This window comes from Cucurbita pepo, chromosome LG13 (genome assembly GCF_002806865.2).
Source record: "Cucurbita pepo subsp. pepo cultivar mu-cu-16 chromosome LG13, ASM280686v2, whole genome shotgun sequence".
Lineage (NCBI taxonomy): Eukaryota > Viridiplantae > Streptophyta > Magnoliopsida > Cucurbitales > Cucurbitaceae > Cucurbita > Cucurbita pepo.
In genome coordinates, this window is record NC_036650.1 from 8643506 (window position 1) to 8657852 (window position 14347).

Here is a 14347-nt window from a genome sequence, read left to right on the forward strand (position 1 = left end):
CATAAATATATTATAGAAGACAGAAACTTAAATGGGGAAAATCCAACAAACACATTTGGATGAACTGTCTAATATCGAACCTCAACTTCATTACCTATATATGGAGCTGTTAGCTTTTACACATCTTAGCTGTTTATGTTATTCTTCTAAATGTTTTCTCTTCTATAGATAAAAACATACATACATATATATTCAAGTAAATTGGGTTACATTCTTTCATATGTAGTTAAGGGCATATTTCCGAAGTTCTATCAATTAGATCTTTAACAAAAGAGCATCAGAAATTCTTGAACTCAATCCTTCCTATCTCAAGTAACAGTTCTTTATGCGTCTTTGAACAAATGACATCTTTAACAAGAAACTGTAAGAGCTAGACAATAATTTGAGGGAAATAAAGTCCTACAATTAAGAGAGGGATCAGTTGCTTCTTTAGGAGACCAGAAACACTGAAGAAATTGCTTTTCAATTAGTTTCCACTGAAAAAACAAATTAAGAAGGAGAAGATAATAAAGCCTCAAAACATTTTGGGAAGATATTCAACCTTCCTCTCACTCTTGCAGTTGAACTACTTAACATCATTGCTGAAAAAGCTTTTTCAAATTAAGAGTGATGGGATTTGACTTTCGTCCACTAATGCACAAATATTATATTCCTCGCTCTCATACGTATCTGCTTTCTCATTAAAGTTCCAAGTGGGCAATCTCCAATTAGTTATGTTGTTGAATCAGGCTGCCAACTACTAAACGCCTAATTGGTCAATTGAAAAAATAAGAACAGAACTAGAAAGTAATACAAGGTGCATATCTTGTAGTAAATGGACCATTAACAGATGGGGTGGGCAATTATTCGTGCTTATCACAACTTTCATTTCTCCATCATCCTTACTTTCCATAAATGAAACTCGAAATTACAGAATTATAGTTCCTATCAGCCCATTGGCAATCGTTGAACAGTAAGGTTAGTGCTGATCACACATGTCTATATGCTTTTCCACTCACTAAGGTTAATTTTAGGAGAAATAGAAGTTCAAATGTGTCAAACGAACAAGCAGTTTTAGCCTTTCAGTGGGAAAAGATTCATAAAAAACAGTGCTCGTGCAGAAAAGGTGCCAATGCTTAAATGAACCAAAAAGAGAGAAATATGATATGATGAGAAAAAGGTAGAGGTGAAATGCCTTTCATATTGAAGTGCACGCTCAGGATTTATGAAATTAAGTGTGACAATGAAGAGGAACAAAGGTCTGTCCATTAAGAGACCCAGGATATATGCCTTGTAAAAGGGAAGTTCCTAGGAGTAATTCTACAGAACAAAAAAGAATAAATAAAAACAAAATATTATTCTAAGTGGTGAGTATACACCAATACAAATTAAACAAAACGAGTTGATACTCGTACTGTTCCCTACTTTATTGGATAAACTTGGTCCATAAATTAATTTATCCAAGATTATGCAGTATGTTTTGTCATAATTTTTAGCTAATTGTGAGTTTTGGTCAAAGTGGCCACAAATATATTCAAATCCGTATCATCTGAAATTATGCAATCCCAGCACCACGATTTAACGTTCTTGTCGCGTAATGGGTGGTGGATATGACTTCACTCTTCATTTCTCTTTATATTTTTTGACACTTGCAGAATTTCTTTGGTTCTGTAGTAATTGTTTTGATTCATAATGCGTTAGGAAAAGGTTTTCATAGTTGAGATATCCATCGTTGCTATAAATGGATGTTCTATTTATGACATGACACCAACGACTACAAGTTTTATGAACTTTTGAACAGAATAGCCCCCTAGGCAATAATGACCAAGCTACAATCTACGCATCAACACAAAATATTTAAAGCATTTGGGGAAAAGTAAGCTTCGTAGTTTCTGGTAAGAAGGGTAATTAAATGCTAGTTCCACCCCGTAGTAATTTCTAACACAGCGCATATGAATGCCAAAAGAGGGATAGCCACTACGCCTTTATCAACATTACTTAAGCATACAAAAACCAAAATAAATGGAGAGTGATGAGTGGCATGGAAATATAGCATAGGAAATATGGCATCAACAAGCTTGGCCATTGCATTTAAATAAAAAGACTTAGCCTATGACAGGATGAATTTGTTCAATGGATTAAATAGCCGTCGTGCCATCAAGCTGGAGAGATAGTTAAACCTTGTCTAAGGTAAAAAATTATCCAGAATCTAGTTTATAAAAATATTGAAAGCAAGAAAAAGAAACCATAGTTATATTTCACAAATCACAGCTAGTTTAACTTTTAAGCGTTTAAATTTGAATTCATCAACTAATATCTCATTTTGACTTGAGATAGTTTCGTTTAATAAAAGAATCCGAAAAATAAAAAATAAACAAAGAACACAGAACACAGAAAACCAAATCTTTATGCTTTCTAAACTCGTCATACTTTCTGAGATAGATTCTGAAAGAATTCAATGCTTGAATCAAACACACTTTTCTCAATTCATTCTATGCCATGTTTCTGAAAACAAATATATGCATATATTTGAACAATCAAACAAAAGCTTAACCATCACTCCTACTAAAACCTGCATAAGATATATTTGTCTTTTAGTAACTATACTCGTAAATAATTTCACCCACATAGACACCCCTACCGAAAGAAAAGAAAGAATGAAAGAAAGAAAGAAAGAGTGGCAGAAAAAACAAAAGGTGAAGTAATAAAGTATATTCCACAAAGCAAATAATTTAAGGGTAGAATTGATTAACCGCACTAAGGCCTAGCCTAATCTCAACACAGAACAGTGGAAGAACCTCCTCCCACTGGTATCTTCTTTTCTAAATTAGTACAGAAATATGCTGGTAGTCTGCTTTTTGGCCCACCCATGTCCCATATGCTTTATAATGCTTCAATCACTACAAAAGTCTAGCAAAATACTCAATAATATCCCCCCAAGAAAAAGAAACAGGAATTTCAATTATGTGATTATGAATGTGGGGATGCCTATTCCTCAGTAGGAGATGCGTATGGCTCTGTCCAAGCACAGGAAGCGATCCCTGGACTATGGAAAAAGTTTTTTTCTTTTTTTTTTTTTTCTTTTTTCTTTTCCACGTAAAGAAGAAATCATAAAGCTGTTGAAACTATGGAAGGAAAATTGTATGAGAAAGAAAGAAAATAAAATTATGAAGGGAAACAAGAGGGGATATTGGGGTGGGGTTGGTGGGTGTCTGAGTGGACTACATTGTCTTGGCCTTTGGGTTTTACCATAAATAGTAAATCTGAGTGTATGCTATGTGCTTAGTGGGGAACCTGGTTCTTACTCCATTACCTTTCCTGATTGCGACACATTTTCACTTTCACTTTCACTTCATACTCCATTTTTAACACCAAATTCTTCTTCTGTTTTCAAAATTCAACAAAATGGCATCATTTTGAGTCTCGGATGCAGCAAGATAACTCCAACTTTACTTTTCAACTTTCGAAGTGGTAAAGTGAGACAAAAAACAAAAAGACAAAAAAACGAATCGAATAATAACTTCGATAGAAAAATCCTCCGATTCTAGGGCTACATATTTTCCTTCAAGATTCGCACATCAAAATTCAATTCAATGTTGCAGAGATTTCCAATATTTGTATCAGTTAACATCCTTCACGCAGCAAAAACTCTAACCTCCAATTAGATTACCATAAAAACATACACAAAAACACACTAACCTTCTTGCTCCTTCGGTCTCCATTCCGTCCTCTAAAATCTCTAACCAACGCAGCTCCTCCACCAATTTGAGAAATCAATTCGCACAATTTTTCTGTTCAATGGCTCATGGAATGAGTAAACGAGTGATTATAATCTATTATGGCGCGTATCTCGTAAAAAATTCGCGGAAAAATTGTCACGCCTTGTAAATTTAAATGAATATTATTAATCTCACTTTTCTCAAAATTTAGAACATTTCTATTATCATTAAAAAAAAAAGTAAAAAAAAATATTTATTTTCATCCAATAATTAAAAAGTCACTGCAAGTTTTACCGAGGTTGAAATTGAAGGGGTAGAATATATCTTGGGCCAGAGAGACTCATAAAAAATTGGGCCGTACAAGAAAATAAATTTAATTATGAAAGCCCAGCCCAATCTCAAGCCCAATATTGGGCTGTGTATCCAAAATCATTGTTTTTTTCTTTCGAAAAAATACAAATAAAAGAGCATAATCTAAATAAATTCTAATAATATCTTACCCTATTAAATTACCTTCCATAAATACTTTAAAATATAAACATATTATAAAGTTAGACAAAAAATTAGGATCTGCGACACTAACCCAAAATGAAAATTGAAATCGAAACATTATTACATAATTCTAAGTTGCTGCTGCTGTATATATTATAAATTAAGAGTAATATTACAAAATTTAAAGAAAATAATAATATATGAAAAAAAAAAAAAAAAAAAGTGAGGGAGATGGCATGATTAAGAGGCCCACGTGGGGTGAAGAGTCAAATCAATGCTCAAGGTTAGCTGATAATGAAGATTGGTGTTCATGTTGGTGTTGTTGGTGATGGAATTCCACGTGAAATGTTCTACTTCTGTTCCTACACGATTTGTTAATTTATAATTATTTTTTTAATTATTATTATCAATTTTCCCATAATTTTTATTTTTCTTACCAAATATATTTAAATTTTTAGAAGATAAAACTTCCAAACAAATAAATAATAAAAAATATAATAATATAATGTTTGAAATTTATCATATATATATATATTAAATCAACGTCAACTATGCATTATTTTTCATTAAATTCAAAACTATTTATAGTCTAAAATAATAAACTATCGTGCATTATAATTCACAAACATTGACTTTCATACCTTATGTTTCTATCATATAATTAGTTAACGTTACTCTTTATTAAATTATTATTTTTTTTAGTTCTCAACAAATTCAATATCGAACTATAATAATTAATATTTTATCATATTCCTCTCGCTACCTATTCTATACTATAATATTAAAAGATTTATTTAATAAATGTTTTTAAAATAGCAAAATAAATAAAAAAAGGAAGAAAATAATTAATCCTCAACACATAATCACATGGAGAAAGAAATAGAAAGAAAAAGGGGTTGGTGCAATTGGTTCATCACACCCACCCCCAAAGGTCGGTTGCACCTGCAAAATTATTTCTCCATTAATTATTATTTATTCATATTTTTAATTATTTTTACATAAAATTAAATATTGCCCAATTCCAATCTATTTTCTATGTTTAAAGTATTTTTAAGCTTCAAAAATAAAAATAAAATAGTAAGTTTATAAAACTTATTTTTTATATTTAAATATTTAATTATCTATTTTTAAGCTTCAAAAATTTAAAAATAGTAATTTTATAAAACTTATTTTTTATATTTAAATATTTAATCGATGAATAGACCAATGATTGAATGAGTTGTAATTTCATCGTCATTAGGTAAAAGGAGCATATGGATCTTTGTTAGTGAGAGTGAACGAGTTGCTCTGCTCGCTCATCCATATGCCTTCTAGAAATAGAAAATGACATTACAACCTTAAACTCCAGAAGTTTCTATTATAAATCAAATCACTAAAATATTTTATTATATGATTATACGTAACGGATTAAAACGGCTACTAGCGTTAGATTTGGAGTGTTACATGTTGATATAAAGTTCAAAAGTTGGTATCTCTCGCTTAATTTTTTATTTTTTTATTTATACCAATCAGAAAAGGTGAGAAAAATTTGAAAGACGTTGAATAAAGAAGCTTCTATGAAAATAAATAAATATTTTTAGAGAGGAATAATAAAGAGGGAGTGGAAAAGTTGAAATGAAGTCGGTCCCCAACGACTACTAAATCTTGTCGAGGAATTAAAAAAATAGAGAACAATCATGACACGTGTAAGGGTGAAGTTTACCGACGTGGAAAATCGAACGACTCATAATGAATTGGACCCACCAATCAAAATCCGTACAAAACCGAGGCTATGTTGGCACTGTGTAAACCAGCGTCGCGCTTGGATCGCTTCAGTTTCACAGAACATTGTAAAGGAAAAAGAAAAGAGAGAGAGAAACGGAGAGTGAAGAAGAGAGGTAGAGAGAGAAAATTCTCTCAAGCATGCAAACGCCGAGTCGACCCAAAACAAGTTCCAATATTAACAATCCAAATCTTCTCAATTACCATTTTGAGTCGTTTCTCTAACACCCCATCAATCAATTTCTCTCCAATTTTGAGCTTCTTCATCCATGGCGGTTTCCGACGTGGAAGCAGTGCTCGAATTTCTTAACAAAAATGGGTTTTCAGAGGCAGAGTCGGCTCTCAAAAGGGATGTCGTCGACAAATCCGATTTGGGTTCTTTTGATTTTGAAAAATTCTTCTTTCCGATGCTCCCTGCTCCACCTCCGGTCAGAATTCCGTCCACTTCCCGGCAATTCGCCGCTCTTTCTGGCGGCGACGGCGACGGCGAGGATCGTTTTGGATCGAACTCTGTTTCCTCTGATGATGAGTTTGTAAGCTTGAGGTCTTCTACTTCTGACGTTTGCTCTTCTGGTAATGGGTTAGATTTGAAGTTCCAATTCATAAGATTCATTGCTTGTTTATGAAATTCGGAATACTCTCTTCAACTTGTCTTAATCGTACTGGGTTGAAGTAGAAACAGTATCCTTACTTTGATTTCCCCTGTTCTTAGATCCATAATGTTCTTTCTTTTTTGAAAACCCCATGTTCTTATATTTTACAAACTCAAACTGGATATTGAAATTGGGATCTTTGTGTTCTGTTGCAGAATTCATCAATCCTTACGGTGTTTCATCAGAATCTTCTTCAGATATCGCCTCTCAGTTCGACACAGCGCGTGATTACCACGAATTCGATTTGCAGAATGATCTCCTTTGGTATGATGAGAAAGAGGATGTGAATTTCTTTGGCTGCCCAAGTGAGGATAAGTTTATAATGACTACTGAGAGAACCGAGCAGTTTAGTAGTTTGTCAGCTCCCGAGAAGTCGATTCTTTGTCGTACAGCTCGCTCGAGTGACGAACGTTTGATCGAGATCACAAATCATCCTTATAAGCAAGGCTTAGAGGGGCTGCCTGAGGGTTGCCTTCCTTTTTGCAAATGTTGTGTTGCCAATGGAGAGTTTTATAGCCACAAGAGTGATTCCCAGTTGAAAGTAGTTAAAGACATTGCCACTAACTGTGATTCCTCGACCGAAATATATTGTTCTTCGAACTTCGTCCACGGGTTTGAAAATCACAACGACTCCCTAAGTAAAGTTCTTGAAAAAAGTTATATACATAATGCAGCCGATGGCTATAACGTCGATAGTCGTGGAGAAGTAGAGGAGGAAGCCGATGAATCTGAACCAGTTGCAGATGGAGATGGTGTTGCTGCTGACGAGCTCCCGATGTATGGTATCAACGACGATGAATTTGAAGTATTTGATCTGAGAATTATACATAGAAAGAACAGGTGAGCTACCAACGATGTCTAGAAACCATGTTTAAACGACTAGGCACTCGATCGCTCTTACGGTTTAGCTATCTATAGATGTTTAATTCAAGTGAAGTGACATTTGTTGAAAAGATCTTCACTTTCTGCTCTCTGCTTTGATAGATATTTAAAGCTTGTGTGTTGCAGGTTGATATGTAGCAATGAGTTGTTCTCATGTATTATGCAATATACAGGACTGGATTTGAAGAGAGCAAGGATTTTCCTATTGTGCTAAATACCGTCCTTGCAGGCCGATACTATGTGACCGAGTACCTCGGATCGGCCGCTTTTAGTAAAGTTATTCGAGCACACGATCTACAGACGGGCATAGATGTTTGCCTAAAGATCATAAAAAACGACAAAGATTTCTTCGATCAGAGCTTAGACGAGATCAAACTTCTAAAGCTTGTCAACAAACACGACCCTGCAGATCGGTGTCACATTTTACGGCTTTACGACTACTTTTATCATCAGGTTGGTTTTATCTGTCTCTCCTTTGTTTGAACTTTTGAGTATACTTTAGCTCGACTCACTCGTTCGTGTAATGCAAATTTGACAGGAACATCTCTTCATTGTTTGTGAACTACTTCGAGCGAACTTGTACGAGTTTCAAAAATTCAATCAAGAGTCTGGTGGAGATGCTTATTTTACATTTCGTAGATTGCAGGTATGTTCGTTTATATTAGGACAGCGGAGTGGTTTCTCGAGTTAAAAACTTAGATTAAAGTATATCGATTTTGTTTCAACAGTTTATTACGCGTCAGTGTTTGGAGGCATTGGAGTTCTTGCATCATTTGGGAATCATTCACTGTGATCTAAAGCCAGAAAACATTCTTCTTAAAAGTTACAAACGATGCGAGATTAAGGTTATCGACCTTGGAAGCAGTTGCTTTCAATCAGATAACTTGTGCCTATACGTGCAGTCTCGATCGTATAGAGCTCCCGAAGTAATTCTAGGCCTCCCGTATGATCCGAAGATCGACTTGTGGTCTCTTGGTTGTATCTTGGCTGAGCTATGGTCTGGAGAAGTAAGCTTTTCTTTCTCATCTAGATAAAACTCCGCTTTGAGCAAAACTGATCGAGCTGCTATGCCTTCTCAGGTATTGTTTCCGAACGATGCAGTTGTAATGATCCTTGCCCGCATGATCGGGTTGTTCGGTCCCATCGACCTGGAGATGCTCCTAAAAGGACAGGAGACACACAAATACTTCACTAAGGAATATGATCTGTTTTATATGAATGAGGTTGGTTTCAGATTCCCTAGGGAAATGTTGAGCATAATGTTCTCTTTTAAGAACGTTTGAGAATTTTCATTTCAGGAAAATGATCAAATGGAGTTCATCATCCCTGAAGAGTCCTCCTTGGAGAATCATTTGCAGGTTTTCGACTCTGTGTTCATCGATTTCCTTTCGAACTTACTCGAGATCAATCCAGAAAGACGACCAACTGCAAAGGAAGCTCTCGCACATCCGTGGCTGTCGCAGTCGTACCAGTAAACATTCTCATCAATTTTTTTGAAGAAATATCAAATAAATTAAAGAAAGTAATAAGAAGAGGGAAAAAGATAAAAAGAATTGGCTTCTGGTTTTGCTCTTTTTTGTAAATGTCTGAAGAAAAAGAAACTTTGTAGAATTGATTCAATGAATTAGAAACTTATCAATTTTGTGATATGAGAAATGAAAGTTTTGGTTTTTGTTTACATTTTGAGTCTTAATTTCAATAAATTTATGCAGAGAGTTGTATATATTAAAAATAAGCCTTTTAATTTGAAATGAATGTACGTTTCACACGTGCACGTGATGAAATTTTAATAACATTTCTCGTACAACAAGCATCATAAACAGAACCTTAAACCAAAGTTTACCGAGTTACCTTAAACAAACTCCGAGATGTGATGAACAGGGCAAAAATTACATTATTATATCTCAAATCAAAGTTTACAGAGTGCCATTAGTGAATTCATAGAAACACCAAGATGAATGAGACTTATAGAAAAGAAATCATGTGCTAATAATATCTATTTTTACAAAACTCAAATATGTAAGTTCCTGTGATGCTAATTAGGAAGGAGGTTGAAACATTAGATTCGAGGGTATCTCCTTCTTGGTCTTTGCTTTTCAGCTTCGTTCATCCAGTCATTCAGCCATAATAGGCCCTTGTAACCATACAAGGATATCAAGACCACAGCAATCATGATGACCATTATTACAAGAGTATACTTCAATGCTCCAAACAGTTTCTGTCCACAGGGATTTTAGTTCAACCAAGTAAGAATACAAACTACAGATGTTGCTTATTTTGTACAGAACTAGCTCAAAGAGAGTACCTGTAGTCTCGAGATCGGTTTAACCTCTTGTATCGTGTCACGCCTTCTCTTTCGCTTTGATACTTGCTTCTTGGTATCAGCCTCCTTTACCTTTACCCCCAAGCAATTGATCATTTTAAAATTGAAATCAGTAATGGGCCATTGCATTTACTAAAAACTGAAACTGAAACATTCGTTTAGTATTCAAATACAGATTTCTGTAGTGCAGTATGAAATACGTTACCCCGGCGACTTCAGGTTTCCGTTGAGATAATTCTGACTCAACAACCTGTACTTTACGTTTGCAATCAGAACCACAAGGTAAAAGGCCATACCCAAATTGGGTTTTCGGTATGTCTTTTGGGTCACGATCCGTTTTGCTATAAGCTGCTTGTACGTCCTTGCACAACCACTCCTTTTTCAAGGTTTGGCATCCACAACGAACCGTAACCTTGGAAATTTTCAAATACAATCATAAAATATTTGCAGAAACAAATCCCTGTTATTAGTGTTCAAGAAACTATGGAAGATAACCGAGGAGGTACCTTTTTCGAACAATTTTCGGGTGACGGGCATTTCCCAGGATGACAAGTTTCAGAACACAGATGTGTGCAGTGGGGCAACTTTCTGCAATGACAAACACCTCCAATGTGGTTTAAGCTTTGTTTTCTATTAAGAAAAAGTATCACCAACAAGTAATAATATCTTTGACTACCTGTGGCAAGGTCCACCGCAGGACAATACAGCCATTTGCTCCTTTGGAGGCAGAGTAATGTAGTACATACACTCGAAAACATGGACCATTGTACCGCAGTGACACGAACGTTTTAAAAGCACTTTGCAGGGAGGACAATCTCCAGGATGGCATTTTACGGGACATGGATGTGCACATTTTGGCTTCCTCTCCTAGGAAAAAGAAAAAACTATTTATTCTCAGACTGGAGATGACTTCCACATCAAAGATGAACAAAGGGAAAAACAGAAAATCACATGATATACCAAAAGTGAAGATGCCAACCTTTTCACAAGGAAGATTACACTTTTCGCAAGACTCGCTCAAGTCTTTTCGGGATGATGATGGAGGTTGGCTCTTGAGCGTGTGACAAAGTTTGGTACAATAATGATTGGTACAGGGAAGAGGATTTCCGCATAAATTATCACAAGAAAATTGTGTAATATTTGAGCAAACCATCTGAGAAAAAACAATGGGATGACCAAAAACAAGCCTCAGATAACTCAAAGGGAACTTGCAATGAAGTGTTCAAGTTAAAATCCAAGACTGCTTGAAACCTACAACTAACCATTCTCTCAGCACCAATGTGTTGACCCAAACACGGTCGCCACACTAATTCTGGGCACGGAGGACACAGACAACCAGGAGTAGGTTCCTCTGGATGAAACGCTTTCTTTTTCCTTGGTTTCAATGTGAACTCTGGTTTAGGAGGAGGCTTGGGACCATGGCATCTAAATAAAGGAAAGGAGATGAAAAGGTCAAGAAGGATAAAAGAAGATTTAAACTCCAATCATTGTCATCAAAAGGTTTTGCTAACCTCAATTGGCATTTATGCCCACATGCATATTCTTCTTCACAAATTCTGCGACATGGGGGACAAGCTCCATAATGGCATTTGTGTGGCTGAATAAAAACATGTCAATGGTCAAGAAAACCAAATCACCTCTTTATAGATATGGGAGCTAACTGACGCTTCATGCATTCGTAAAAGTTGTCATTTTTCAAAAAGGAAAAAAATGCAAATTATATCGATATGGATTTGAACCCGAACCAGTTATTCAACCATGCAGAGTGCATCTCAGTTCTAAAATATAGAAGTCAAGTAAAATGTTAAAAAGAGGAAGAAATTATTGGGTGAGTTATTGATATTCTAATGAGATTTCAAAAGTAAAGATATAATCACACATAAATAGCAAGAAACCAAGTCATGGCACAAAACTACCTTTAGACTTAATCTATGGCTGCATAGAGGTGGGACAGGACATCGTTTAGGACATTTTGGAGGCTTCTGATCCATCTCAGTGCCACAAGGAACCTAATTTAGTTCGCAGCACAAATAAAAGATTCAGAATACAAATATCAGAACACGCACATATATCTACTACAGATCTAAAAAAAAATACTTTTATTTGTGTTGTTCTGTAAAGCCTAACAATATGAAAGTAAATTATCATCATATAGTAAATGAAAATCAAGCACACAGACACAATAGGACCCGTAATACTTACCGAAGTCTAGCGCTCAAGCCTTACGCCCTTTAACCTCAAGAAACCAGACCACCATTATGTTTAAAGTCCAAGTGATAAGTACACAATGTTTAGCCACAAATTACAGAAATGCAACGTATTCAAGTTATTAATTGGAGAGAATTTTGAAATTTTGAAAATCATGCACAAACTTAGATTTCATTTCTTCAGCTCCAAGTTTAACATAATTCGCCCAAGCAGATAACAATATGGTATAAAATGAAATAGGATGTCTTGTACAACTATGAAAATTAAAAAGCCAACGTTTCACCTCAAAGTGTGTCTCGCCACATGCACATGATATCGTTACCATCACTGGACAAGGAGCACAAGGACCTCTGCAATACCAAATTGATTGTTTGCATTAATTCATTAATATCATTCAAATACAGCTCAATCTAATTAATATACAGCAGAAGAATCATTAAAAATAGCAATGATCAATCTAATTAATATAATGACATACCTATGACATGGGGATGGACATTTGTGGTTTTTACATCGCAACCTCCTGCCACAAATCTAAAATTTTGAAAAGTTAATAATCCTCCGGAGACATACAGAACTGAATGTAACAACTTAAGAGAGCAATAGAAACCTCTGAGCAGGGCGGGCAGTCACCGTCACAGCAGCGGCGTCTACAAGCATGGCGTCCACAGTCTCGCATTCTCTGGCACTTCCTCTCACATGCCAAGTCTTGATAACAAGGAATCTACTCTAGACTTAGTTACATTTTACCATCTCTAAACTCATTGATAATTGAACTTCTTTTCTATTTCATTCATTTCCAAAGCATTAAAAATAAACAGAGAATATTGAAAAGAAAAAGTACCTCTTTCCTCAAGCTTCCACACCTGCAGGACTTGAAGACAACAGTTCTGCAAGTTCCAATACATGGGCCGCGGTGACATCGCTCTGGACACCTATGATAGCCACAGGGAAGCATCTTTTCACATGTAGCCCCACAAAGTGATACAGCAACATCACAAGGTATTCCTTCATACGCCTTTTTCCCACAAGGGCATGTTCGTTTCCCCTTAAACGGACACTGGCCACACTCTCCAGAGTGACACCCTTCATTGCATGAATGTTTCCCACAACCCAACAGTTTATTACACTCGATCTCACACCGAAAATTCCGATCCCAGCATTCCCTTTTCTCCACAGTCTTCCCACATTGACATTTAAATACACCTTGAATACGACACGGCGGACAAGAACCCTCATGGCAAATCTCCGCGCACTTGTGCCTACTGCAATCCAACACTTTGGAGCAGACATTGTTACAAGAAAAATTCTTAAACCCACATCGTCGAGCGTCCCGAACGGACCCACAATAGCAACTAGCCTGCACTATCTTTGGACATGAGGGGCAAGGACCGGGGTGGCACAAGAGCAAGCAATGATGACCACAGTTGTGTTTCAATGGCCTGCCGCATACCTCACCACATGAATGGGGTAAAATCCAAGGATCATCGCTTGGTGGGTTTTCCAATTTCCCACAGAAACAAAAGTACTTCTTAGGAATTGAAGATTTGGAATACTCAACTCTACATTTGGGGCAGTTCCACCCAGAGTGCTCATCAGGCTTATCGGGGGAGACAAGAGAGCGTGTGGCAGCTCGCGCAGCGGCCAAATCCGAAGCCTGGCGAGCCCAACTCTGAATACAGAAGAGATGAAAAACGTCAAAACATAGAGAATAACAGGACCATGTGGGGTCCGTGAGGCGGATGCGTTCGAGGCATATCAAACAAGACAATGCGCCGGAGGAGGAGGAGGTGAGGAAGGATTGGATCTTAGATAAGTCAGCGGTAGTGGTAGATCGGCCGGTGAATTCGAAATAGGCTTTGAAAACGGAATCAGAGAGATCAAGATGACGGAGGGATTGAGATCCGGTGTTGTCATCGTCGGAATTAGAATCGGAGTCAGATATGGTCCGTCGATGGTCGTGGGTTGAGATCATGGCTGAACTGCGGAGGAAGAGGGCACAATGAACTTTGGACTCTTTTATTAATTTGGTGAATACTTATGGGCCTGCTCTCTCCTTCTAATCTCAATCCCATTTTTACAAATTCTTTTGGGAGATATTCTTCTCTTCCAATTAACATCCTCAATAAATGGTATTTATTCTGTGAAAATAGCACTCGTTGTCTAACTCTCGTACCCACTCGTTGTCTAACTCTTATACCCTTTGTAATAGTTCAAGCCACGTAGATATTGTCATTCTTTAGCTTTCCCTCTAAATTTTTTAAAACACGTGTGTTAGAGAGAGGTTTCCACGTTCTTATAAAAAATGTTTCGTTTTCGTTCCCTTTTTC

At 36.3% G+C, this 14347-nt stretch overlaps 2 protein-coding genes and 1 long non-coding RNA gene across 6 annotated transcripts; 1 reads left to right on the plus strand and 2 right to left on the minus strand.

Moving 5' to 3' along the window:
* Positions 1-2445: 2445 nt before the first annotated feature.
* On the minus strand, positions 2446-3848 carry LOC111808381. The gene is made up of 2 exons (XR_002817062.1): positions 3679-3848; positions 2446-3363 (listed from the first exon to the last, which is right to left on the minus strand). It is a non-coding gene; the product is annotated as an uncharacterized LOC111808381 (long non-coding RNA).
* Positions 3849-5998: 2150 nt separating this feature from the next.
* Positions 5999-9164, plus strand: LOC111809063 (dual specificity tyrosine-phosphorylation-regulated kinase 4-like). Of its 4 annotated transcripts, XM_023695393.1 has the most exons (8): positions 5999-6524; positions 6760-7216; positions 7301-7444; positions 7660-7939; positions 8025-8132; positions 8215-8493; positions 8566-8709; positions 8785-9164. In XM_023695393.1, exons 1-8 carry the CDS (start codon positions 6221-6223, stop codon positions 8959-8961), a joined length of 1893 nt encoding a protein of 630 aa, XP_023551161.1. In that variant the 5' UTR covers positions 5999-6220; the 3' UTR covers positions 8962-9164. The 4 variants fall into 4 exon arrangements, with proteins under 4 accessions (XP_023551161.1, XP_023551160.1, XP_023551163.1 ...); XM_023695392.1 differs by having other exon boundaries at positions 6760-7444; XM_023695395.1 differs by lacking the exons at positions 5999-6524; positions 6760-7216 and having other exon boundaries at positions 7317-7444; positions 7613-7939.
* A 191-nt stretch (positions 9165-9355) lies between these two features.
* LOC111808850 (NF-X1-type zinc finger protein NFXL2) lies at positions 9356-14083 on the minus strand. The gene is made up of 13 exons (XM_023695052.1): positions 12862-14083; positions 12628-12741; positions 12496-12551; positions 12301-12367; positions 11726-11818; positions 11321-11406; positions 11072-11234; positions 10789-10962; positions 10486-10676; positions 10316-10397; positions 10015-10221; positions 9792-9881; positions 9356-9704 (listed from the first exon to the last, which is right to left on the minus strand). The coding sequence occupies exons 1-13, from the start codon at positions 13990-13992 to the stop codon at positions 9546-9548; spliced, it is 2613 nt and encodes an 870-aa protein (XP_023550820.1). The 5' UTR covers positions 13993-14083; the 3' UTR covers positions 9356-9545.
* Positions 14084-14347: the final 264 nt, after the last annotated feature.